Below are 27,983 nucleotides of genomic sequence, written 5' to 3' on the forward strand. Positions count from 1 at the left end.
GGGGTTTTCAACTATTTTACCTTTTTTCTCCTATTATTTAGACTTTATTGCATTCGTTTCGTTTTTTTAGACAATATTGTGGACCTTGGCCGACAGACAGTTGTGTAGAACAAATACGACGGGTTTGGGACAGCATTCCATATCCAGTTCCTTAAAGGAAAAAAGTTGCAATTAAGAATAAGAAACAAATAAGCAAATCAATTCATACAAATATTTTATAACCAAAATATTGTTCTCTTATTTATACAAATTTAATTTCTTTCTCATTAATGCTACTTACAATTTCACCATCATCGCCAAAATCCAAAAACAGCATCCGGTTGCCATCATCTGCCGAACCGCGTAATTTATCAAAAGGAAATTGCCATAATTGGGTTTTCGTTTGAGCTGGTGCCGCATAGCCGCATTCGTACAGACAAAAGCCACGATTTAGGTGCACAACCAATTGACACTGCCTGCCCTGGTACAGGCAACGAAATGAGAACTCTCGCTGATAGTTGACCGCATTATGGGAACCTTGAACTAAGGCTCTGGCCCAGGCCGCCATATCACGATGGGTCTCCGAACGCAACCAATAGACCAGAACACCACGTGTTGTACCGCATCTAATGCAGAATACTGTCGATTGCTGTCCCTGGAGAAGAATCAACCCCAACAACAAGTAAAGCAAACGAAAACAAAAAATGAGAAAAGTGAAAAAAAAGCAACGAGAAATTTGTAGTTCGCGAATGTTGAAGGTTGTTGTTATTGTTTTACTTACATTCAAAGAAGAATTATTGCCGGCACCTGCTAATCTCGTTGTGGCCAATGCAAAACTTTCTAAAGGCCGACCCCATGCTTCCACCGACCACGGTGCACTTTCGTATATCCTAAAGCATTTCGGCGCCATGGAGAGTATGAGCAAAAGGGGGCAGCGGAGGAAGCAGACATAAAATAAACAACAACAGAAAATTTATATTAAAACAAAAACTGGATACCATTGAATGCATGAATGAATGAGTGAATGGGAAATAAGGTTACACATAAATTACATTTTGTGAAAACAAAAGTTGTGATAGCATGACCAACAACAACAGCAACAACAAAAAATAACCCAGAAACGCCAAGTACAGGATTTTCTTACAAAACGTCGGTAGTATTCATTAATGCAGACATTTTCTCATGTTACAAACAGACAAAACATTAAAAATTTTAACAGCATTGTCCATTTCGTATATAAATTTTATGAAATAAATTCTAAAGATTTATGTACAAACAACAAATTTAAAGGAAGATGACAGAAAAATAAATAATATTTGAGCTAAGTAGTAAGTAGTTCGTTTTTATGAAGATTTTTTCCGCATTTTTGTTATTTAGTTGTACAAAAAATTGACTAAATAATATAACATTGTCTCCCACTCTCCCCCACAATGTTTTCAATACAAATAACAGAGAAAAAGTTCAAAATAATATTCATTAATCTTTTACAGATTCATTTCATTGGATTTTTGGCCTTTGGCTTTATATCATTCTCTATGACAAAGTAATTGTCAAGTTCTTTATCTTTTTCGCATTTTTTTCTTGTTTCTTGATACATTTCTTTGTTGTTTTGCTTTCAGAGCGTGTTATTAATAACTAAGGCCTTAGTTGTTCTCATTGCTCATTTGATTTACTTGAGACGTTTTGTCAAGGCAACTGTTGTTGTTCTTGTTTTTTTTTTTCTTTTTGTAGTTATTCCACTCCACGAGAGCTCATCAATCAATGACAAATTAGCTCCTTATTTCCCTAAACACAAAACAAAAGATTTGTGTCATGCATACCATGGGCTAGGGTATGGACCCCACACCAACACTGAAAGGAAGAACATGATTATTTGAGCTTATTTCTTTGTAGTAGTTGTTTTATATTCAAGGATTTGTTGTTGTTTTTTTTGTATTTATTTCAATTTCTTTGTTATTTTGCATTAAACGATAACAACACATTTCTTTCGTTATGCCATTGTTTTGTATATTGTTGATTATCACCCTATCACTCTCTCTTGCTCTTTTTACTACTCTTTTGAATGTCTCCCCTCCTTTCAATGTTGGAGTGCTGACATTTTTCACAACACTCAGCAAAATCTCAACGGGAAATGCAGTATTTTTCAGGTTTTTTATTTCCGTTATTTGCTTTATTTCCGTTTATTTGCTCTGACGGGGAGTGAGAGTCAGAAAATTCCCCACAGAGAATATGTGTGAGTGTGATCTTTTATCTTGTTTTATATTCAAAGTTATTGATGACTCTATGTATGGGACGGGGGTGTGGCTGTGTGTATGTGTGTACGTTGGGAGCTATGAATAAATCTATGCCCATTTAAAGTTCTTGTCATATTGATGTGGTTTATGAGAATTCTAGCCAATATTCATGTGAGCTCATATGTATATGTGTGTGCATGTGTGGGTATAGAGTAGAATCTTTTTTGACACATGTCGTTTATTTACTGTTTGTATTGTCTTTTTTTCCTTCATATTTTTTACTCTTCTCATGCTCTCTTGTCATCTGCATATCGACAATGGGCAATAACTAAGAATTGTAATATTCAAAAGTGAACAGAAAAAAATTGAAAACAGCAAAATAACAATTTCCTGCAATTTGACTTTTCAGCAAGAAGTTTGTTTAGAAGCATTCAAGTCCACGCATGTGTAGGACACACATTTACACAATGTGGCAAATGTGGTAGAGGAGTAAATCTACAATTTGTGGGTAAATATTTTAATTGAGAGTTACAGTTTCATGTGTGCAGTGATTTTTATGAGATATGTTAGTAAATTTGTATATTAAAAATTACTTGAGCCAAATATCGAATTTTATCTTATTTGCGGATATTTTTGCCTGGGAGTACGTGTTGTAAAATAATGTGGACGACGGAGGACTGTTCATTTTAATATAATCAGAATTTAATTTTAAGATCTTAATATTTAGCAATTGTTAAAATTATTCATAATTGCTTGCTTCTTTCGCAATAAACCCTTTTTTCTTGAACTTTTCAATACACCCTCCGTTATTATCATCAATATGTGCATTGTGTATTGCTGAATACAAAATACAGATTTACCATTGCTAACGAAGAACATTTGACATATTGTCTGTTACATGGAAAAATATACAACAATCTCAAATAATAATAAGACTCATGCATTTATATGAGTCAAGAACAAGTACATGCACGCATATAAACACACACACACAAATATCTTCTATCTTCCGGCAAAAATTCAAGCAGATGAACATCTGGACATATTTCTTCGTCTGACTTTGTTATCGGCAGTCACTGCAGCACAAAAAAAAAAATCCAATAAAATATTTTTTGTATGGTGATAAACATGGTCTCACACACATACACAGCAAAATAGTTTTCACTTGTTATCTGAGATTTGTCAACAACAGGAATTTCATTTGCCAACCCTCATTGTCAAGAGGTTAAATAACTTTTTCCACACAACAATGCCGACTGTTGGCAGGAACTTTTAATTTAATATCGAGCAAAAGGCCAATGTGTTAATGTTGACAAGGAAATGTGCAAATGTGGAGACATTTTTCTTGCTGTCGAATCGGAAAATCGTTGAGGGCTAAAGAGTAAACCACCACAATTATTTGGTCAAAAGTTCAGATTTTCCATAGAGGAGCAAATAAATTGGAAAGTAATTTCAGGCAATAAATAAACAAATAATAATGTAACTCATGCGCCAAAGTGTCCGAGAGTGTGTGCGTATGTGTACTGTTGGCGTCGGATCATACGCACCCCTGGATTTAATTTGGTTTAACAACAAATTCAGTTTAATAGATAGTTCTTTAATTATTCGCTAAGCAGTGTGTGTTGTTGGTCATTTTTAATTTTCCTTTCTCTCTGTCTCTCTAAAAATCCCAAAAACCCTTTTAATAAAAGAAATTATGACAAAGTACAACCTAAAACAAGATGAATAATGAGATGTAACATAAGAAGAACATACCTTAACTCACGTTCGGTTACAGCCACAAATATGGGTTGCCATTTATCATTTTCATCAGAACTTTCTGAACTAGAACGACCACTTGGCTGCAAACGAGAAAACAAAAAGAAAAAGGGGAAAAATAGAAAAATTGCATACAAAGTAAAAAGAAAACGGCCGAAATGGGGTACCATGAAACGAAAGACATGGCAATGTGCAATTGAACTTAAAACCAAAAGAACGTGGGGGAAATCGTACAAATGAAATGGAACATAATGGGCATAAGGATGCCATAAACTGTTGGTCTCCTCTTTGTCTTTTTCAAAGAGAATCCTTCGCCATGCTGTTGAAAGTGATATTAGAGGAGTTCGTTTTGGCGACTCAAAGTGCAAATTGAAAAGAAACAAGAAGTCCATTAAGATAAAACTTACCACTTCACCACCACTGCCGGCACTTGTTGTGGTACCTGTCATGGCATTATTGCCGCCACCCAGGCCACCACCACTTGCATTGCTGGCCCCACTGCTGCCACTTAGGCGTCTGCTCAGCCAGCCAATATGTTTGAGTTCGCCGATGACATTCATTAAAGCTCGATTGGCTTCCACTAAAGCACGTTGAGTCGAGCCACTCATGGCACTGTGCAAGGCATTAAACCACACCAAAGCCTCGGCCGAATCGGCAGCGCGCAATATGCACGAATGTACACCATCCGGTGAATGTAATTCCAAGCAGCGATTTTCTGAAACGAGACATCCACCACCACATCAACAGGCATCATTAAACATAGACAGACATACATACAAATTTGGTCTTAATTTCTATGAAATTATTTTCAAATAAATATCAAGTGACACATGTTTGCAACACTTCAAAATTCCCACCACCCTCACTTCACAATTTCCCCCATCAAACACTAAAAGTCTCCTTGTGGAATCATTTTAGTGAAAATTATTTTTTAATCATCGTCGTGCCGTCAGCTTCGTGCTTTTGCGAAAAATACACCAATAATACGACGGCACAAGCAGCAGCAAGTCATTAAAATTTTAAGTTGCTATAACTTGAAGTAGCTTCGTTCGGTTCATGGGTACAGCTTTGGATCCACTGCCGTTGCTGATGCTGGCATTTTACATAAAAAATAAGCCCCAGATGTTTCTCTCGAGTGGCAACGTATTTTCCAGCCAAATTACAGGGCAGGCTATACTACAATCGAGAAGCAAACGAAGCAAACTTTCAATTTTCCTCTACTTGCCGGTTTTCAAAATGTTGTTATTTTGCTGTAGTTTATGTTTCTCATGATTACGTTGTTGTTGTTGCTATTTCTGCCTTAATGATGTTGCTTAGACATTTGTTGTTGTTGTTGTTGCTGTCTTCTATTTAATGCAACAGCTTTAGATACACATCCATGCCATACAGAAGTCGCACACACATACATATATTATGTGTGTAGGTGTGTTTGAATTGTGACAGTGTTAAACATTTTCTATGAAGGTTCTACTTTATAAAATTAAATAATTAAATTATAAGAGAAACAAATACATCTTCCCCAGGAGATTTTCATAGGGAGTGGAAAGAAAACTTGTAGAGAAGGCAAATATAGATAAAACCGTGTATTCTTCTTTCTGAATAAAAATCTGTACATAGTGCTTCAAGACTAATTCTGACATGACAAATGTGATTTTTTGGGACTTTCCAATTAACCAGCTATTTTCCAAATTCGAATCGATATATTTCCCCCTTCATATATATATATATATATATATATTGCATATAAATAAATTGTTCCCTCAATTCCATTATATATGTACGTTTTAAAATACGATTTTCGTAAGAACGCCAAATGGCTTATAGGACAATTATGTACACAGTCGCAGATATGTATATGAAGCCGTCATCATTAATTAAGGACTACTTTTTGTGCACATATTCATCATCGGTCGTAGTCATCAGCACCACCACCACAACAAACCAAATAAATTACTTGACAAAACGAAAACTTTTGATAGAATTTTTATGCATTTCGGGTTTTTGTTCGGCAACAATCAAGACACATTTTATGGTCATTTGGCTGAAAATGTTGAGAAACTTTTAAGTCTCTCTCTTTCGGCACTGTTGCGTACAAAAACACAGAAGATTTCACACTTAACGCTTGTCGATGCCAGCAAGTAAAGGGAGGGGGAGGGAAAGAAATTCTACGGTAGTGTGGGAGTGTATGTATATTTACAGACTTTGGGAATTAATTAAGTTTTCTTGTTGTTTGGGGAATATTTTATCATCCTGGTAGACAAACAGTCACACACACGTGCACACCGACCCACCCACACACTCACATTTTCAACAACAAATAGCAAATAAAGCATTAAATGCAGCATAATTTGAGGCTAAAAACTCTACAATTGCACCATCAAACCACTTTGGTAAATATTTTTCTAGGGAGAGAATGAGATTGAGAGAGAGAAGAGGTTTTAAATGTTTCAAAGGAAACACTAACATTACTAAACATCATGTTCACACACGAACACACTCACGTGTATACCGTGTACTGTGTGGGTTACATGTGTGGACTGGCTTCCATGCATTACACATATGGTGGGAAATTTATTTTTGTAAAGCTTCAGGTAGAACGTAGCGTTGTAGTTCCCCTCTCTGCCTACATGTCTGTTTGTTCGTTTGTTTGTTATATTGAACAGGGAAATAAACTACGAGTTAAATGAGTTTGCTGTGTTATTCTTCCGTTTGCTGCTGTGTGGCCCATGATGATGAGGACAGCAGCATAGTTGCTATAGAAAGTTAACCCTAATGATGTTGCCGTTCCTCGTGCTGGTGATGGCGATGATGCCTAAGTTTTGAAACTTAAATTGAGTTACAAACTCTTAACCCCTCCACAATACAGCGGCAAAATATGTACATAGCTCCACATTGGACCAGCAAATTCGCATGTTTTGCAGCCAAAGCTGTTGTGTATATCGCATCGTATAACTGGCATAACTAAATGCGTAACAAGGCTTTTGTTTGCATGTATACACTATATGAGTGTGTTATTTGCCTATACAACTACAACTACAGCTACAAAACACATAGCAAATCATATCAAATAACAATATTAAAACTTATTGCAAGTTTTGCAATTTAAGCTCGAAAAAGTTTCTATTTCCATTTTTTAAGCTGAATTATGCGTACATAATCGATGACAGGTTGTATAAAACGATTAAAACTTTTTCATTTTCCCCATCGTCGACGTCGTCTGCGTCTTCTATTCATTCGTGTGGTTCCTTTCTCACCCACCAACCAACCAATCTCACATCGAAAAACTAAAGATCAACTGTTACATATTCTGCTGTGCCAACCACCACCAGTGCAAGTCATGGAAACCATAAAGTTTCACTTGGGTTTTCAAGTTTTGATTTGTAGTTTCAGCATCGCCAACAACAACAACAACAAACTCTACAAGAAATGAAAAGACACAACTGATTCAATTCAGTTTCGAGGAAATCGTATTTAAGTCAACATATGTTACCCTGGCCATGAATATATAGCATCATAGCAACATCATGTCAAGATGTGTCAAAACAAATTTCTGTCATCAGGAGTAGTGGCGATGGTGATATTGGAAATGTTCTTTTGTTGTGTTTGCTCTTTCTAAATTGATGGCAAACTATTGCCGACCACCACTTACAAATGGTATGCAATAAATTAATCCATGTCAAAATAATTGTCGATGAAACGACGTGGTGAACGAAATTAAGTTTTGAATTCAACATTTAATATTCACAAATTCTAGAGATTGAATATAATGTCTACGCATTGCTATTCGACAGGTATTCATGTGTATTGAAGGTGGAATAAATATTAATCTATAATAGAAAATTTATTTATATAAATTCCAAAACTACAGGTATTCAAGGTATACTGTGTTGATACACTACAATTCCCTTAGTAGATGATCTCTAGATGGCAAATGAACAAAATTCTCTGGCGCGTATTAGTGCTGTCGTATCGTATACGCGAATGTAGAGATCTAATCATATGAGTCAACTTATTAATGAAAAAATGTTTTAGAATATGGATATATGGGCCTTTGATTTAATATATCCCATTTTCCGTACGTTATGGTTGAGGGTTTGACATAAATTTACTCCTTAGGGCCAAATGGCTCGATTTTTATACACGAGAAAACAATTTTTCAATATGTTTATACATGAGTTTTGCCGATCTCTGAGCATAGACAAATAATTAAATTATATCTCTCGAGCCCCGCAATGTCGAGGAAGTGTATATATAATTCACTCTTCCCGATCTTATATATTTGTTGTGCTTTAAAACTCACCTGGATCGATATATTTTAAATTCCGTGCCAAGTGCGTTAACTGCAACGGTATGTAACGTGTATCAGCTCTTGGTGTTGTCTTCGGTGCAGGTGGTGAGGCCGATACCCCGGGTCCCAGTGGGCATAAGAAGGCTCGTTGTAATTCCCAGCCAACTTCAGATATTATGCTGGCTTTTCTAAAGTAAGGTGTGACTTCTCGTAAAAATTTTACTGAAATGAAAAAAAAATGAAAAGAAAATCAAATTAATTCCACAATAAAATTGTACTCTGGAGAGTAGAAAATTAGTGTTGGGCATGAAATCCCTTAATCAGAACCCATTCAGGTCCTTATGTTTAACAAGGGGTTTCGTCTATATAAACAATTGTCAATTCGCCAATTATTGTGGCACAGTGTGAACAGGTCTACTTTTTTTATTTGTTATATTTCCATTCAAACCCCTCTACTAGTCCATAACCATGTTTTTGTAATATCTCCCATTCGATATAATAATCAAAAGTCTATAAATTCAACAAAGTTTTCTATATAAAAATTAACAAACAAAAAACAAAACAACAACAAAAACAAGTTGGCAACAATTTATAACCATGTCTTTAAACGAACAATGCACCAGACTATCAATATTTTGTAGACAATTAATTTTAAAGCATTTTTTGGCTATCAAATGCGGTAACCGAAATTTATGAGGCTCGTAACAATTTCCTTAATGTTAATGTGTGTTCGTACTGATGTGTGTGTATGTCTGTGCCTGTGTGTGTGCACATGTGCATTTATGTTAACAACAATTTAAAGGGAATTTAGTTTTACATGACGGCCAATAAAACCACTAAAACAATCAGGCAACAACTTTAAACGGCAACTATTGTTACTGTGTTGCTGCCACAGCAAAACGGGGACACCGAAGAAGGAATGGAGTTGCGAAATTGCTAGTAAACAATAAACCCGAACTCCGCGCAAATACACACACACAGCTACGCCAAATAGAAACTAGAAGACAACATAATGCCACATAAAGAGCCTTCACGAGTGAAATTGAAACTTTAAACCTCAAATGGCGACAACGTTGGCAACAACAAAACCAACAGCAGCAACAAAAGGAAGAAGGAATAACAATGGCAACAAGGACGAAGACGAGCTAGAGCTCAATAACGACAACAACGATGATGAAGACAATCACACAAGAATGCAACCAAAGCAATTGAAACAAATATAGCTAGCTGAAACGACAATAACAACAACAGCAGCGACAGCGACAACAGGGGCAACGACAACGGCAATAATGTCAACGACAATGTTAACGTGTAAATTCATTATGTCTTCCGTTTGACTTCCCTTAGCAATATTAGCAGGAGCAGCAGCAGTGCTAACAACCAATGACGAAAGACAACACCAGCAACAACAACAACGACAATAATTTCAGCTGCAGCTGTATCAACAGCAATGCCAGTCAAAAGAAACCAAAAGCTTGAAATGAGAAGAAAAAACACACACACATACAAACAAACAAACAACCTTGCATTTGGCTTGGAAAATTCAACATTTCCGTTCCATTCCATTTTTAGAACAGAGTGCCAGCAAACACTCACTAGCACACCATACACCCTATTGGGCGGGCTGGTGGGAGACACCAAACGGCAGCAAACTTAAATGCTAAAATAAGGCACGCGTCAATGCAATGCTAAATGTATTATGTGCATGTGAATGTGTGTGTGCGAAAATTAGTGTGCCAATGTGGAAGCCCAAAAATATGCTATACGAGAAAGAGTCACACACACACACACACACTTCTGCACATATACACCGCCATATGCCGGGAATACAACTACATAGTAGTAGTAGAGCATTATCAATGAATGACAGTCACACACTCATAATACGCTTGAATGAGGGACATGGGAACAGTACGCCACCAGCGTGTTAGAATGTTATAAATATTTAGAAAAATTGAAAAAATATAATTATACAAATACATATTTTTCAATAGCTACGAACTATTTTTTGAAATTGGGCTTAATTCTTAAGTAGGCTAGCCATATTGTTTAATAAATATGTGCGGGACGACTAGATACGGCTATTATATAAGGTCAAAAAAAGACCAGATTTAACTCCAAGTTACACTTTCCTTCTGTTGTGCAAATTATTACATTACCTAAAGGGTTAACAATTATAATTTATAATATTTGATCCAACAAATTTCCAATATTTGAGTTGCCCTCAAGACAGAAGTCATAGACAATTTACGTGGAAATTAATCTCGTTTCCATTCTAATTTATCCGCACATTTTTATGGGTCTTATATCACTGTCCTCTTACTGTAGTTATATATATATGTATTTGTATCAATGTGTGTGTGCTATGAGCTCAATGTGTATTTTAAAAAGGCTTTATTATTGCCATTGGTGTTTGACGACGATGGTGTTGCGGCAGCTTGTATTGCTGACTTCTAAAAAGGAAGTTCGAAAGCAAATTAGTTCCGCCAAACTACAAAACACACTCACAATTATGCTCGCACACAAACTCACACACACACACTCTGCACATACAAATACAGACACTAACGAATGCCTTGAAACGTTTGCAATTTGCCAACTTTTAAATAATTGTCATAATAATATGAAAATATGAGCATTTATGTTATATAGGTGCAGTTATGGCGGATGTTTAAGTGAAATGTTGTTATTATTAAAAAAAATACTTTTTTTCTCGTTTTCTCTCTTCTTGCCAGCAAAAAAAAATATATATATATATATATATATATTATTGCAGTGTTCGTCAGCCAGACCCAATTTTTTATGTTGACAAATTTCTCTGGGTTTCCAGTATTTCACTAATACTTCTCAGTTTTTTTGCAGTTGTTGTTGTTCATTCTGTTGCAGAAAACCATATTTGTTATCTCGCTGCGGAAGAAGGTCCTTTACATGGTGCGGCAGACCATGATGGCATAGCATGTCGTGGTATCTTGGCAACTGCAATTACGTTGGCATTTGCATTTTCAGCACAATATAGAAAAGTAAAAAAGACGAACCTTTAAGAGCGGCAAGTTTTTCGGGCGGGCATTATCAGAGTAATGGCAGACAGGAAACCGGAAAAACGTCATCAGACCAAAAAACGTATAACTTTAGTGTGCAATATACGACTATTGCGTTCGCCGTTTTTTTTTTTTTTTTTTTGGTGACTGGGATTTCGATAACAACCAAATTTTGTGTTTCTTTACTTTGTGGCCTGTTGCAGAATGTTGGAGGTTGATTTAAGAGTTGTCAAACAAACAGCAGTATAAAGAAACACAATACTACAAAATATTTGATATTTCCTTTCCACGCTTCTGATTAAATAATTTATAAAAAATTGCGAACGCCATATTATTTTGTAGAACGCTAAGTACGTAGCCAAATTCGAAATAATCATCTCGTTGAGAAAATTAGTAACTGGAAATTATTTTGGCATGTCAAAAGACGTTACCAGAAATGTTGAATTGTAACTGCTGGTTAAGTGGTTTATAAAAATTAAGACCGATAGCAACTACTTCAAAAGAGAAATACTGGGCAAAGGAAGAAATTTCCAAATCTTTCACAGTAATTCTCCAGCAGGACGTTATACACAACAATTTTAAAAATGTAATGCCACAAATATCCATTTGATTGCTGCTGACGAGTTATAGTCATTAAAATCCGAATTATATTCATTGTATGTATTTATCACACATTGCGTATACATAACGACAACACTCATACGCAGCCATGATGACATTTCTCTGAGTGTTTTAATCGAGATTGTATAACTGAGTAGATTTTTTCTTTATGTACTCTTCTCATTGCTGTTTTCATTTACGAGCTGCAAAATAAAGAACAGCATAAATATTCACATGCCAACGTATTTATTGCAAAATATTTCGTGGTTTCACGATTACGACCCAGTAATGACACAAATCTTTTCTATTTTTTAAGGGGGGATTTGGCATTGTGGGTATGGATTATGCATGCTTGTTGACATGGTGGCGACACAACCATATAATTCAATCTCTCCCTCCCTCTGTATCTCTCTATCTCTTTTCGTTAGATATCCATAAAATGAAAACTTTTTAAATTAAAATACCGCACAATAAAAGTGTGCAAAGTGTACGAAAGGAAAAAGGACGAAACAATTTCCTGTGGCTTTTAAATTTCTAGTGTTGTGGCAAACATTGTTAATTATCAGCCTCGGCAATGGGGTTTTATCATTAACTGGGTGGCATGAAAAAGGTTCTCTCTGGTAACCAATCCATCCATCCACCCCGGCATTTAAATAATTTTATATTTGATATTTTCTTTGAGTTTGTGTGTGTTCTAGGTTACCCTGTGAATTTTGGTTTAAACTTTTAATATGGGTTCTAGTTTTTTTTTAATTTTTAACTTGCCGCTCAGTTAATTTTAATGTTTTGCTGCCTGTGACAGTCAACAAATGTTTAACAGTATAGCTTCAACAAGTATTCATTTTGCCTAAATCTTCTTAAGCTTCATACCTAATTTATGGTGGATGTTGTTCACATTTTGGGAGAAACAAAGAAACCTTGTTTATTAAATAAATTTGTAGGCATAAATCTACTACTTTTGCCATTTTTGGAAAGTTTAAAAAAAGCCCCGTTTCCATACCATATAAAAATTAGACGAATTTAGGAGGACAGAAACCGAAATGGCTTTATATTCAATAGGTTATTCCTTGATAAATTTCTTAAGAAAAGTTGATGACCTGAAATATCAATCATTAATTGACGATGTGTTGGTTTTAATCTAACCAATGTGTGAATATGTGGTTCTAAAACCAACCATAAGATCGTATTTTCTTTTTTAACATCATGTATAGTATTTTTGATCTCACACTGAACAGTGCCCAAATTACAACAATGTATTTTAATAATTCATTAGATCATTTTCCTCTTCCTTCCAACTGTAAACATGATGAGTGGTTTTCAAGCTATGTCAACAATGCCGCAAATACCAATGCCACAAACATTTTTTTCCTCAAATCATTCATTTAAATCCCCTCTGATGTAAGAGAATTTCTTTGCCTTCACTATTTTGTATAATGTTTCCAAATAATCCTTCATCGAAATCCATCATAAATCTATGGATTCTCTACTCAACTGTGTTTAAAGGCAGCGGCAATTTACAGTTGACACCTCTTACCGCAAAAACCAGCATAGCTTGGTTTTTGGCGAATTCAATTCATTATCAATAATTATCCATAAACCTATATCGATGAGTGAGAGCGCGTATTTATATTTGTCTGTGCGGATTTAGATTCATTTGCTATGGATGTGTGTATACGTGTGTGTGTGTGTGTGCTTCCGTTTTTTCTATCATGAGTATTTTGTGTGTGTGCATGGCTAAATTGTACGACCATGACCATTAATTCCATCAATTCAATTTTTCTTTCTATATTTTTTGTTCGATGAGAGTGTGTACGTGTATTTGTGTGTATGTGTGTGTGCACACGCTAGTAGCCACAACCCAAGAGAATAGACAAATATACATCTCTGCAAATTGGCAGATGGATGGATTAAAAGCATGCAAATGTGCCAGTAATTAAATGTAACGAACCAACACACACGCACACACACACATGGATGAGATATCATCCATACAAACATACAAAGATATTTATGTATGAAATATTAGCATTATTGTTATTGATAGCATTTCAACAAATTAACAAATATTGATGATGTAGAAGAATCATTGCATAAATTCCCATACATATAGACATAACTATGTATGGACGAGAACACACACACTCTCACACATAAATCTACATATGTATATGCATATATATGTGGCATAGATTATGGAGTATAAATATCCGTCATAATGTTATTATTATGATTTTAGGATTAATTTCATTTCTTATCAGTTCTTGGTACAATTTTCGTTATAAACACACACACACACACACCACCACCACATTACACACATCATCATATGTATATACTCAAATTATTATTGCCAATTAAATGACTTAATAAAATATTTTGTTCGTATGTATTCCCATAGAACTACAATTTCGCTTAGTAGACATTTTCTGTTTTATTGACTGTCATTAGTTGGTAATGGCTAAATAAGTGCTCTTTTATTTCTACTCCGATACCTGGCCACAGAAAATCTCTGGCAAAATATTACCATGGTAAAATAAAAAGGGTAATCAAAAGTTGATTATGATTGCAAATAGTAGCAGAGTTGTAGCCAAAAATTTAGTTTGCTTAACAAATTGCTGTGAATATCGAAAGATAAATGACTAAGGATTTGTGTATGTCGAAGTTGTTGTTGGCTTATCCAAAATACCAAGGAACCCCAGCAGGGTGAGTAATGTGGCAACGACAACAATACCAAAAATATTAATCATACGCCTGGTGTACAGCAGCCTGTGGAGTCAAGGTGAAAATGAATTACTTATTTGATATATTGAGGTAAAGTTGTGTTGCTTCTTATCGTTGTTGTTGTCGATGATGCTTCTTCTTCTATAGGCAGACGATGATAAAGACGGCAAATTTATGTTACTTATAAAAACCTTTGACAATCAAATATATCAAAAAATGCGACTACTTCGACAATAATTTATACTTATTGTCAAATTCAACGGTAAAGTTATGTGGTAGAACACAGTATTACTAACGCACATATTACAAATACTCAAGCATTTTTCATTCGAAATTATGATTAAATAACATCGTTGGCCAAATGAAATAACTTTTCTGTTGAAACATGGAATTTCATTAATTACACTGTGCTACAAAATAACAAAAAAAATTTCATTAATTATTCACGAAAAACCTTTGGTTTTTCTGGGTCACTTCGAAAATTAATTTTATGTTAAATGAGGATTGGCTGAGTTACAGCGGTTTAAATGTGAAAAAATACGCATACAGTGACAAAATTTATTATTCTTCGGACTGTATGTTGAAATTTTGATATTAAGCCATATAAGTTTTATTATATTACGGGGATTTCATTAATTATTAAAGGAAAATGTTACAAACCGTTATAATAGGTCCATACAAAAATATGTATAAGTCTACTGTATAGGACATTGAACTAAATAAAATGTACACACTATAAGTTTAATAGAGTAATGGTCGTATTAAGGACAGGGAATTATTCTTTATTATTTGAAAAAAAAAACAGTTTTCGAATAAGCCGTAAATTTAGACTATTTAAAAATTGTTTTGAAAACTTGTGAGTAATCTTCCTACAATGGAATTGAGTTATGGCACCGATTTTATCAATACATCGAAATTATTTTTTTTATCTACTGCTTTGGGGAGTAGTAGGAGTAGATGGCAAACCACAATACAATTCAACCGAATTTACGTTAATTTGATCTTTTAGAATCTCAATGGGTATCAAATCTACATACTTAAAATCTATGAGATTCCATATCCAAAGAAGTTAATTGTTCTCAATAAATCATAGTTTAAGTTGACATTTCTATATGGTTTGTTTGCGACCTGACCAAACCAAATTTTTCAAAATTTTAGACACATATTCTCAATGTGTCCGAAATTTACATTACCTATGATATATGTGGATATTTTAGATATTCCTAAATATGACATTAATTTCACATAAATATTCACTGAAATTTGGAATAACAAAATTTAAATTTAGTTAAAATCTCTATAACATTATCATAGTTTTTCTATTTTGTATTCCACCATTGTCCAGCCTCCTCTTTCAATGCCAATTACATTAAATCGTCTCTCCCCTCCTCGAAATTCCTTCAGTAAATGCTATTTAATTGGCATTTACGCATAACTGGCGGTCACTGAGAGAAAGAGAGGTTATGACAAATTTTCAAGGCTGGCATTATTGTTGTTATTTTTTCTTAAGAGGCAATTCAATGTTTTTGTTGTCGCATCTTAAGTCTAAATATGCCACTAACCAGAAGTGGTCATTACACATAGACGGCATATTACCCACCACACCCCCTCTTCACAACTAAAAAAATGTTAAATAAACATTATTTTTGAGTTACTTTTCGTGCGACTTCTTCTTCTTCTTCTGCTGCTGCTGTTGTTTTTTCTTGGCTCTAATGCTAAGCCAACAAACAAAAACCAACTACAAGGCCTAAAAATGCTTATGAAAAGTATACAAAAAACAACAACAACGACCACTAGAACAGAAGTAATAACAAAGCTTACACAAGAGAAAGAATAACAAAGATGAGGGGAGGTCAACTACAACATCATCAACAATGAGAGCAGCACCAACAACAACAACGACAACTACAAGAGGTACAATAATAACTTGTGTACATTTTGCATTTAACTGCAAATAAACTTGTCGAAAAGTTGGGTTGTTCATGCAACACAGCTAGCAAAAAAACAACAACAATCTCGCACCCATACACACACACACCAAAACCAAACAGCCAAGACTTGAGATATAGGGAGCCATAGATGTTTGATTTTCAACTGTAAGCCAGAATGGAGTAGACAAAAAAAACTGGCGAAAATAAAATTAAATAACAACACAACTATAACACATAAGGAGAAACAACAACAACTGTAACAGGAACAACCCATTGAGTGTTATGGGGTCGTTATACGAGGCTTAATATGGAAAGTAATAGAATTGAATATTAATCAAAATATGAAATATTTTCTGATACTGGAATTGAAATTTATATTTAATTAAAATTGTATTCGAAATTGATAGCATTAATGGTTAAAATTGTACTACACCACGTATAATTTACATTGTCACGTATACGCCTGGAATGCCACTGTTGTAGTGTATTTTCATGGTTCAACTTTAAGCATTCTGAAACTATCCAAGTGTGTACTATATGGCGAGCTTTCCACCAAAGATGAAATGCCATCATAACAACTTTAAAATAATAACAAACTTTCTTAACAAAACACAAAATAGCAACAACAACAATCGTAAAATCGTCGAAAGTTATTTGAAAACCAAAAAGGACATGAACAATAACTAAACCCCTACTTTTGGCACCTTTTTACAAATGGTCGCTTCACATAACCAACCTAGCAGCCAGCCAGTCAGTCAGTTAGCCCCAGCCAGTAGAGATACAATGCAAATATGATTCCAAGAGACATTTGTTTTCTCGCACAGGATATTCAAATAGGGGTTTCTGTTTGTGTGCTGAATATTTTCGCAAGCACAAATCTTAGGTAAATATTTAAATAAAGTTCAGTGCAGAAAGTTGGCAAAACAAAGAATGAAACAAACAAAAGCAAAACAGACAAAAACACAAAACAAACATGCTGAGACTGCTGGCAAATGTTTTCCATAAACCAACAGATTCCAACATATTTGCATCCGTTATAATAATTTTTTGTAGCGCCGTTGTGATGTTGGTGTACGCCTACGATTTGGTGTGAACTTTTTACCATTGTCAGCATCATCATGGGCCATATAAAAAAATGTTCGCTTATTTTGTTGGGCTCTTCTTTGTTGCCATTTTAGTTTGATTCCTTCTTGGCCCAAAATGCGTACAAAACCATGAAAAGTGTGTTTTCTTTTCATTTACACTTAGCCAGTGAACTGGAGTAGTATGGGCAATGGGGACAGTCAGCCAGTCAGCATCCCACCCCCACCATTCCGCACATTATTTTCTTTTTCAACTTGGAGTATCTCTAAATGTAAAAATAAACGTTGGAGCTGGTGAAAAACTTTTTGGTTTTGCTAATGGACTTTTGAACGTTTTATGGTTTAACTAAAGTCGCTCTAAGTTGTATTTATGTACGCAGATCTCGTAGACTGCAAGAAGCCGAAGTAGATGACATACGAATAACGTTTGTAAGCATAGCTAAGCCATTCAGTCAACAAGATGTGAGTGGAACCAATTAGTGTTGCCGTTACGATAATTCTGAACAAAAAACTCCCTCTGAACTGATCAGATTCCGCCAAAAAAAAATAAAAGACGGGAAACGAGGCTTTTTTTATTTCGGATATTATGTTTTTAGGAACTATTCCTATATCTATCAAACGAAACCAATAATGGGATCCCGAACAAACCCCATTGAAAACATATTGTGCATTGTGGGAAAACCTTTGTCAAAAACTTCAGTAACTCTTCAAGAAACATAAATTATTATTTTGTTTTAATTTTTAAAATAGAATTTATTCAGATTTTTGTCAAAAACGTCGGCCTCTCTCGCAGAACCTTAAATGTTTAATTACAATCGCTGGAAAACACTCAAGTTTTATGGCAAAACATGGACCCTCTGTAAAAATGTACTTTACCCTCTGAGAACCGTAAATGCAAAATTCAGGATGTGGGGATACATCAAAAGGTATTTATCTCCTAATAATCCGAAATGACAAGTTACAGGAATGATGGGATTGTTTAGGTTATCCAAAATCATGGATCACATATATCCCTAATCCCCCAAAGATCCTACTATATATACGTAATGTTTTGGTCAAACATGGCAACACGTTTTATACAACTTTTCTCGCTATGATTGCAAAATTGTTTTTGTGTGAGTGTGTGTGCAAAAATGTAAGTAAAATGTCAAATACTGTGGAAACAAATGTCAACAACATACTTAAAAACTTTTTCTTAAATGGATACATTAGACACACGCTCACACACACACACTTACCACCCTCCTCCCACACTTATATTTTTACAAACTGCGCACCAACAAAAAAAGAGGAGAACAAAACAAAAACTCAAAGAAACTTTCATGCTTGCTGCCAAAGCAAGAAGCAAAAAAAGAGCAGCAGCAGCAACAACAATGAAGCAACTCCCACAATTGCAAAATTTATAACAATCAAACGGTCAAGGGGAACGAATACTGGGGGTTATGGAATTCCAACAAAATGCCACCAATGAAAACAAAAGCCAGCTAGCTGCTCATTCAAACTATGAATGGAACTTTTGCAGCGCTCTTTGGCAGGAGGAATAACAGCAAAAGGAGTCATAGTATCTGTGCGCCTGTGTGTGTATGTTTGTGTAGGAGAACCATAAATTATTGTACAATAAATAAATTCATCTACAAGCGTTGAGAATAGAGCCGAACAGCAAAGTTTTGCATCCTCAACTTTGGCCATAGATTTTGGTTTGGCTAAAATGTCTTGTTGCTCTTGGTCTTGGCCATTCATCACATTTACTCGCAGCAGAATTAATCTTCTGTTATCTGGCCATAAACGTACAATTGAGACAGATTTGATGGGTTTTTTGGAGGTGGTGGTGGTGCCAGCCAAAAGAACGGTTCACCCACAAAACAGAAAAGACCCTGCCAACCAACCAAACATCGATTGTCGATTTTTTTTCCTCTCCTCTTAGCTACCAAGCTACCGAACTGAGTTCAATCAACTTCAATGTCTAGTGTATGGCACTTGAATACAGTATCAGTTGAAGATATTGCCAATGTTTGAATATGATTAGCTGCCAATACTGAAATTGTGTTATTCGATCTGACATTGAAAATAAATAAAAGTGTGAATATTATTTTAAGGTCGTATTTCGCGGGGTATTGAAATGCATAGATTAGCGTATAGAAATTTCATTGAAATACCGTAGAGAAGAGTTTTGTCTGAAAAACCGAAAAGTTCAATTGTAGTCATGTCAGTCGAAATATGTGGCTAGGACCCTCAATATACATAAAGATACAATATCCATATATATGGACCAATATAACCCCTTCTTCATTACCAAACATCCTATGATTATAAGTCATGTATGTGGAGAATTTCTAAAATATATCGCTAATATTAAGAACTCTATCCTGATTTCAACATGACATGGCCAAGTCAACAGCGATTTTTAGAGTCATCCACATATGAGCCGTTTATTTTTAAAGTGGTTTAAGTCAATTTTTTTCTTATATTGAGATATTAAAAAGTTTGGATTAAACCACTTTCAAAATAAACGACTCATATACCACTTTCTAAAGTTGGTCCAAATATATACATATTTTTCATTAATCTTCTTCTATGATATTTGATTCCAATTCAATTTCATTTAAAGTTGTTACACCTAAATTTTTGCCAGCATTTTGATTGTGGCCAAGGTGAAATTCTATACTCTGGCAATTCTTGGTATTTTCGAAACAGAAACAATTGTTTTTCTCTGATGTCTCTTAATTTTCATTACAATTTTTTTGGTTCTTCATTTCTTTTCTCTCATTTCATTGTTGAGTTGAACTGAATTTAGGTGTGAATTGGTGTTGGGCGTTTCGAATCAAAGATGTTTGGAAATGGGTTCGTTTCGATTGATATCTCGCAGCACGTTACTAGATTTTCATTCAATTCATTTTCTTAGTTATCTCTAAGGCACCGGCATTGTTGCTTCCACCTATATCTCGTCACTGTGGCCATTGTTATTCGATTTGTTTTGTTTTATTCTTCTTCTTTTGTTATTTTATTTTGAACGTTTCCAATTTCCTTTGCTTCTTGAAAATGGTTTGCTTGATGGCGTTGATTTAATTTTTTGTGTTCTTCTATCAGTTGTTGTTGTTTTAATTGTGCACAAAATAAAACCTGAGGAAACTTAATTTAATTGCACTCCCTCCACACTCACACATTCAGTGGCATTTTTCGGCAACAGCCAAGTATTTGTATCGCCGAAGACAAGACATAATGCCTTGGTGTCCTTCCGCAGGGTCTGGTGTGACATGTAAACGAGTTTTAAGTACTTTAAGGACATTAACTGAATTTATAGCTTTTCATTGCTTTGTTTTCATTGTCGGGTCATGTGAGGGGGAGATCACATTCTAGTTGTTTCTTCTGAAAAGGCCGAGGTGGCGTTGATGTAACACCCTCTTAGGATTTCAATGGAATTTGTTTGTCCTCCTGTATTTCGATCACCATGTCTGCTTGTTTCGCTTTTTCTTTTCTTCATATTCCGTAAATAATGTTGAGTGATATCACTTGTTTATCTCTTATCCGGTTGCTAAGTTATTTACCTACCAGGAATTGCGTTGATGTTATTGTTGTTGTTTTTTTTTTTTTTTTTTTTTTGTACTGCTATTGTTGAAATATAATATTCCCAATTAGCTCATATTTATTCTTTTGATATTTATCACTTGTCACAATGAAGAGTCCTTTTAATGCCGAATAAATTTCGTTTCCTTGTGGGATAAAATATGAACATTTATTGAATTATGCTTAAGTTGAGCCAGCCAACATACCACCCAGAAGGGAGAGTTTGGAGAGAGGGTGGGGTTATCAAAACTATTACAAAAACAAGTTAAAAGTTAATGTTCGCCGCTGCTAGGGTGACTAACCTCTGATCGATAGGCAACATTTTCCCCAAACAAACCGTATAATTTTGACGTAGTCCTGGCGAGAAAGCATTCATATCGTAGTTCTATTCAATTGTTGTCGAATTGTTATTTTGAATATTTTTTATTTTGTTGCTAAAACAAGAAGAACATGATTCGACAGTTTATAGAACATGAGAAAATTTAACTAAAATTTTTGATTCGTCCTAGAACCTGTGAAAATTTCCTTTCTCGGTTTCCCAAAAAAATACATTATTTTATTTTTTATTCAAATAACTTATAATGTTTGAATCCAAACGTTCCAGTGCAGTGATCGAAATGTCTAATATTAAAATTGTGATTAAATATCACCCCCAAATAAAAATCACCGAAATATTATTTTTTTAACATATATTTTATTTCGTTAACGATAAAACAAAAAAACAACAAATCAAATGTGTCTGCACAGCGGCAGGACACCAACAACAGTCCTTAAAATATCACATTTACAATTTCAACAAACGACCATTCAAACGTTGTTGTCTCTTCGAGGCCTTAGGGGCTGAGACCAAACGACCCAAATACAATTTCTTTTGCACGGGCAAAATGACGAGACGACCACTACGCAATTTGGTCAATTGGCTGAGGATTTCGATTTGTTCTTCAACATCAGCCAATTCCGATTCGAGTTCATTGTCAGCTTCCGATTCAATTTCAGTTTCGGTTTCAACACTGGTGTTGGGTGGACCATAAACATCGGCAGGCTCTTGGATTCTGGGTTCGGTTTCACCAACCAATTCCAATTCGCTTTCGGCGGAACCTTCCTGTTCCTGTTCTTGTTCGACAACATCGACTTGTTCTGCTTCGCCTTCTTCAGTTGCCACTTCTGGTACCAAATCGAATTGTTCGGGTTCAACAACTTCCAAGATGTCTTGTTCGACTGTCTCAACATCGGTTTTGGGTTCAGAGTTTTCCACTTCGTTGACCATATCATCGCCGGCAGGTGGACCATAAGTGGTGGCTGGCACTTGGTTAACGGTGACATCTACTTCTTCTGCTTCCGATTCGATTTCAGTTTCGTTTTCAATTTCGGCTTCTGTGGTCTGTTCAGCGGCAGGAATATCAGCAATAAACTCACTGTCAGTAGTATCAACAGTATTGAAAGGGGCGGAGAAATCCTGGCTGTCTTCTTCGCTAGGGGGTTGAAAGTCTTCGGCGGGTGCTGGCACAACTTCGGCTTCAGTTTCTTCGGACTCCTTTGGGGATTCAGCTGGTGGACCATAGGTATCGGCAGGGGTGTAATCCAAAACTTCAGGGGCTGGAGTGGTGGTTACAGTGGTGTCTGGTACAACTTCATCGAAATCTTCCAAAGTCGATTGGGTAGTGGTGGCAATGGTTTCCACACTGAAGTCGGTAACACTTTCAGTCACTGTCTCGGTTACAACTTCGTTGCGGCTTTCATTGGGCAATTCAAATGGAATCTTGGGACGGAATCCAGCTTCGGGATAACCCGTTTTAGTTTCCACCACCGATGAGGGTGTGGTGAATTCAATTTGACGAGCTGATTTTTTGCCGCTTGTTCTCTTAACGGGGTTGGCCAATGAGCCGCAAATAGCCAAAGCTACAATGAAAAGTTGTAATCCTCTGGAAGTAGTCATGGTTATGGATGATAGTTGATAATCCCTTGGAATCTGATTGGTTGGGTGGGTGGTGGTTTGGTTGGTTTGTTGTGGTTACTATTCTAAGCAACTGTTGCTACTGATGTAGATGAATGAACCAAACTTAGCTTTTATAGTTAAAACTACTATTGATGACAAATTATAGCACTTCAGTGAGGAGTCTTTGTCATTGTTGCCAAAAATAAAAGCACAACAAAAAATTGGTTGGTTGATCGTATTCACAAATAAAAATTCACCACCGAAAAAATTCACGACGACGGTCCTCAATAAAATTCAATAAAACTCAATAACCTATAAATGATCAAGAATTCAATTCTTGTTGGTCGGAACCAAGGCAATCCCAACCTGGTGACAACTCAAACGAACGAAACGAATCGAAGCAAACAAACAAAAAGCTGTGATGACGCGTTAAACGCATAATTGTTTCAGTCTCGGTCTGGCGTTAAGGTTCCCTTCCAGCCATCTTACCCCATGCCACCCACCTCCGCGTCTTTACTCGTGATAAACAATTGTTCATTTAAACGATGTCGTGCAGCAGCATACAAATGTAGATCATGTGTACGGAGAGGTGCCTATACGTAGCTGGCGTTGCTAATGTAGTTGGAAAAAAATCGAGTATGCTCGTTGGTTATTAGGGTGGGACGGACAAGGGTATTTTGTGCAAATAAATTAATAATAAATAACAGTTATTGTTGTGTGGTATGAATTTAAAATACTTTTAATTTGTTTGAATAATATTTGCTAGGTCATATCTATACATCTTAACCCTGATAAATATTTTATTCGAAGTTGTTATTTAAAATAAATTCTTTGGATAAATGACCAATAGTTATTGCATCCAGAAGGTGTGGGCACTATCTATCAATCTCATATGTAAATAACACCTATAGAGTTTAACCTATTAATTACAACAGAAACCTTAGAACGTATTTCGTTCGTTATATGTGGCCTGTTAAAGTATTGAATGAAATGTATCAAATTTGATTTAAATCAATTCTAGGTAAGTTTCTAGAATTTATCCACATTTTATTTAATATGAATCCTCAGAGCATCTCCAACATAAGAACCGTCGGCATGAACTTTAGTAATTTCCTTTTTTTAATTATAATTAAAATGGACCATAACAATACACCGTTCCAATATTTCTGTTAACTTATTTCTTTGGTATATATTTTTTTCGAATCACCCTAATATTTTCTTCACATATCACCTAGAGAAACACAAACATACAAACGAATACATTCCGACGTATCACAGCTACAGACATAGTTATGCGTTTCATTTTGGGGTTCAATGTTAATTCGTAATAAATGATAATCATCCGTATGGCCAGCAACAAAATCATCGTCATCATCAGCATGATCATCATGTAGTACGCGAGTGACAACATAGAATATACCTACATATGTAGGTAGGTACGTGCATTTATACATACATATGTTTGTCATCGGCGGTTGTTATACATTTAGCCTGTAGTTGTTGTTCTTGGTTTTGTTTTTTTGGTATGAATTGAATTCGTTTTCATTTTTATGCCGCTGCAGTCATCGCCGTCTATGCCACTCACGTACTTAAATTTATTGTATCGTTTTATTTCGAACTCGTCTCGAACTGACTCAACACCCTTACCCAAGCAGCAGTAGCAGCAGCAGTACATTGCTCTCCTTGCTCGATGGTGTTCTCTATGGATGGAGATTTGTGTGTGTGTATTCGTGTGAGTGCTGTTGCTCTCGGTGTTCTGTTCGTGTGCTTTTTTAAATGATTATTTGTCCTTATGTCTGTTTAAGTGTATTGGTGTTGTTTGTATTTTCGAATGTCCATTTGGCGAGGCAGATTCATGGCATTTTTTACTGTTGGCTGTCCATGGAGCTGTCAGTGTATGTGTAAGCATGTCACTGTTGATTGTTATTTTTTTATTATGTTAATTCATTTACTCTCAGAGCAAAAAAAAGGTTAAAATTGCATTATCAACTCTAGGGTTATTATGCACACCAAACAATCACGCAGTCATACAAACTCACGCACGGGCTACAAAGTGGTTTCACACATAAAAGAATTGGCAAAAATTAAGGACTACCAATGGGGTCCATGAGGAGCATATGACCCTCCATTGATGTAAGAAGGAACCGGGGGATTTGATCTAGAACTTGAAGCTCTATATGAGTTTTGGATAATTCGTTTTATCTATTTGACCTATACAACTTCTGAAACCATATGTGTTTGGAACCACTGTGTGCGATAGCCGCCAGTACAACTACTTACATATATATCCCGGCATTTTTTTTATTTTTTTCTTCCTCTCATTTGTAGTTTTTGAGGCCTGTGATGATAAATTATGTCATATTTTTTGTAATTTTATGCAGTTGTAGCAAATAATGTGCCATATGTGACCCTGTCTTGTATTCATACATCACCCAGAGCAGGCAGTGTGAGTGTAACTATGTGTGTGTGTGCGAACTGAATGTTGGCATTTACTATTACACTATTTTATTTAAGCGAGGAGCGCGCACACACACTCTCTCACTTCACATAAGAACATACACAAATCTGTATGCACATTATGACATATTGTAATAAAATAAGCTTTACACACAACCCGACATGCACAATCTGTGTGGGAAAATGATTTTGAATAATGTTGCCCGGGGAATATGTCAAAAACTTGTTTGAATTAATGGAGTTAATAGCAAAAGTGGAGGGAGAAAATGATTTCACATATTTTTTTAGCAATATAATCACTACACTCGTATATATGTAGTTATAAAAGAGCGATCAATTTATCTTGCCAAAAACACACTCACACACACAATTGTTTCCCATGTTTCCCTACTCAAGCACAAAAATAAATCCGCTCACACATCTTAAACATCCATCATCCAATTTGGTTAAACCGGTAACAAATTAAATGTAATCTTCTCCTTTGTATTTAAAATGGGTTTCGGAACTTATGAACTACTTCGACACTACTTAAAATTCCATACGCCATTGCGGCGATTGACAAGTGTTTTTTAATTGACTTGTATTATTCGTGTTAATGTCTATGTTAAGTTTTTTATTATTTTTTGTGTGTAACACTTCCTCATTGTGACTAATGACAAATTGCTTGAAAATTTCGACAATATTTTATAGATTGGGAATTTTTTCAGTTTACGTCGAAATTTTCCAAGTGGATTTTTTTTTTCAATATGTAAAATGTAATGTATTCACTTACCCTCCAAATCCACAACACGGCCGGCTCTTTTCAAAGCTCTCACGGCTTCATCGTGTGTTGCCTCCCGTAATTCTTCTCCGTTCACGGAAAGTATTGCATCGCCCACATACAGGCCTTTGGCTTGATCGGCGGCCATGCCCCGAAATATCTTTGATATAAGAATGGGCATGCGATTTTCTCGCCCACCCTTAATTGATATACCCAGACCATTGTTTTCAGACTTTATTATTCGAACCTGAAAGTATAATTTAAATAAAAACATTACACTATATTTTTAAACAAAAAAATAAACTCAAATAAAGTCATTTGAAAAAATCTAGTCTGAGGGAAACGACTCAAGAGCGTAGATGACGTACAGGAAAATCATTTGCAGAAACTAAATCATTATTTTACTGTGTAAAATATTTCTTTGGAAAAAATTCCGATCCTGACTTAATCACTGTGAAACATAATCGATGTCATGGTCTCGTAGTGGATAAATCCTTAGATGTATAAAAGCACTCGACAAGTACATTAAGAACCAACAATGTCAAATTGACCATGAATTATGGCGTGATGCATTTTTTGCAAGATAATAATTACTGTAAGGATTCGAGATAGATGGTGGATATGTTTTACAAACATATTCCTTGTCGATTTGAAATGTGGCTCAAAATAGCATGCAATAGCTGCAAACAAAGATATGAAGGTTTTACTTCATGAACTTTGGAATACCCGCAAAAAGGCTATAAATCAGAAACGTGACCTATAGCTTATTTGTCCTTCTGTGTATATACTCGCCAAGAGCTTTCATACCTCTACCGAATTTTCTTCTCCCAAAGTCTTATTGATATTTATATATTCCATTAGAAAATTAATTTAATCCGTTCGATATTCAAATTATTCTATTTGTAATTGAAGCAATGGATTTCCAATGAAATTCTTGAAGGTCTATAACTGGGCCTATCGTATAGATTTATCTATTGATATACCAGTATTTCTAGGCTTTACAAACATAATACTCTCCAACATAAAAAACGACTCGAAATGAGGATAATCCTAAACAATTTCATCATCACTTACGTGTCTCTTTTGATTGGCCACATGATCAGGTACATCGCACATATCCATGCCATTGTCTAACGTATTATTGTTCAGCATGTGATCACCATTGTCTGTTGTATCCAATTCATTGCTAGTTGTTGAAGTTGTAGAATTTATTGTTGAAGTACCACCACCGCTGCCCACGACGCCACCGCCGCCACCACCCATGCCCTGCATAGATGCGGATGATGGTATTGTACCATTATGGCCACTGTGATTGCTTCTAAAAAATAAAAATAAAAATTTAGGAAAATCTACTCTCACCAAATGTTTGAAATTAGATTTGTTGTCCTACCCCAATGTACCGTTTAATGTTGTTGATTGGTCACCACCATTACCAGCATTCTCACACGTCTCATCCAAACTTATGGCCAAATAATCCGTTTCCAATGTAACCAGTACTCGATACCAGGCGCCCCGCACTCGTGTCTCCAGGGTACCACAGCGCATACCGGATGGTGATTGTGTAGGTAGCGGCTGAACCGGCGGATTGTTCAGCGTTCTACCCAAATTAGAAGATTCCACCATTGTGGCTTCCAG

General features: G+C 35.5%; 1 protein-coding gene across 1 annotated transcript; it reads right to left on the minus strand.

Annotated features, from left to right (window-relative positions):
- Positions 1-10: 10 nt before the first annotated feature.
- LOC133326128 (beta-1-syntrophin) lies at positions 11-27,983 on the minus strand. Its single transcript, XM_061534803.1, has 9 exons — positions 27,739-27,983; positions 27,423-27,666; positions 26,361-26,595; positions 8,272-8,481; positions 4,379-4,686; positions 3,969-4,054; positions 761-869; positions 281-634; positions 11-150 (listed from the first exon to the last, which is right to left on the minus strand). The coding sequence occupies exons 1-9, from the start codon at positions 27,969-27,971 to the stop codon at positions 67-69; spliced, it is 1,863 nt and encodes a 620-aa protein (XP_061390787.1). The 5' UTR covers positions 27,972-27,983; the 3' UTR covers positions 11-66.

Source organism: Musca vetustissima, unplaced genomic scaffold (genome assembly GCF_032173495.1).
Source record: "Musca vetustissima isolate MV318-11 ecotype Yass unplaced genomic scaffold, APGP_CSIRO_Mvet_v1 utg16036, whole genome shotgun sequence".
Classification (NCBI taxonomy): domain Eukaryota; kingdom Metazoa; phylum Arthropoda; class Insecta; order Diptera; family Muscidae; genus Musca; species Musca vetustissima.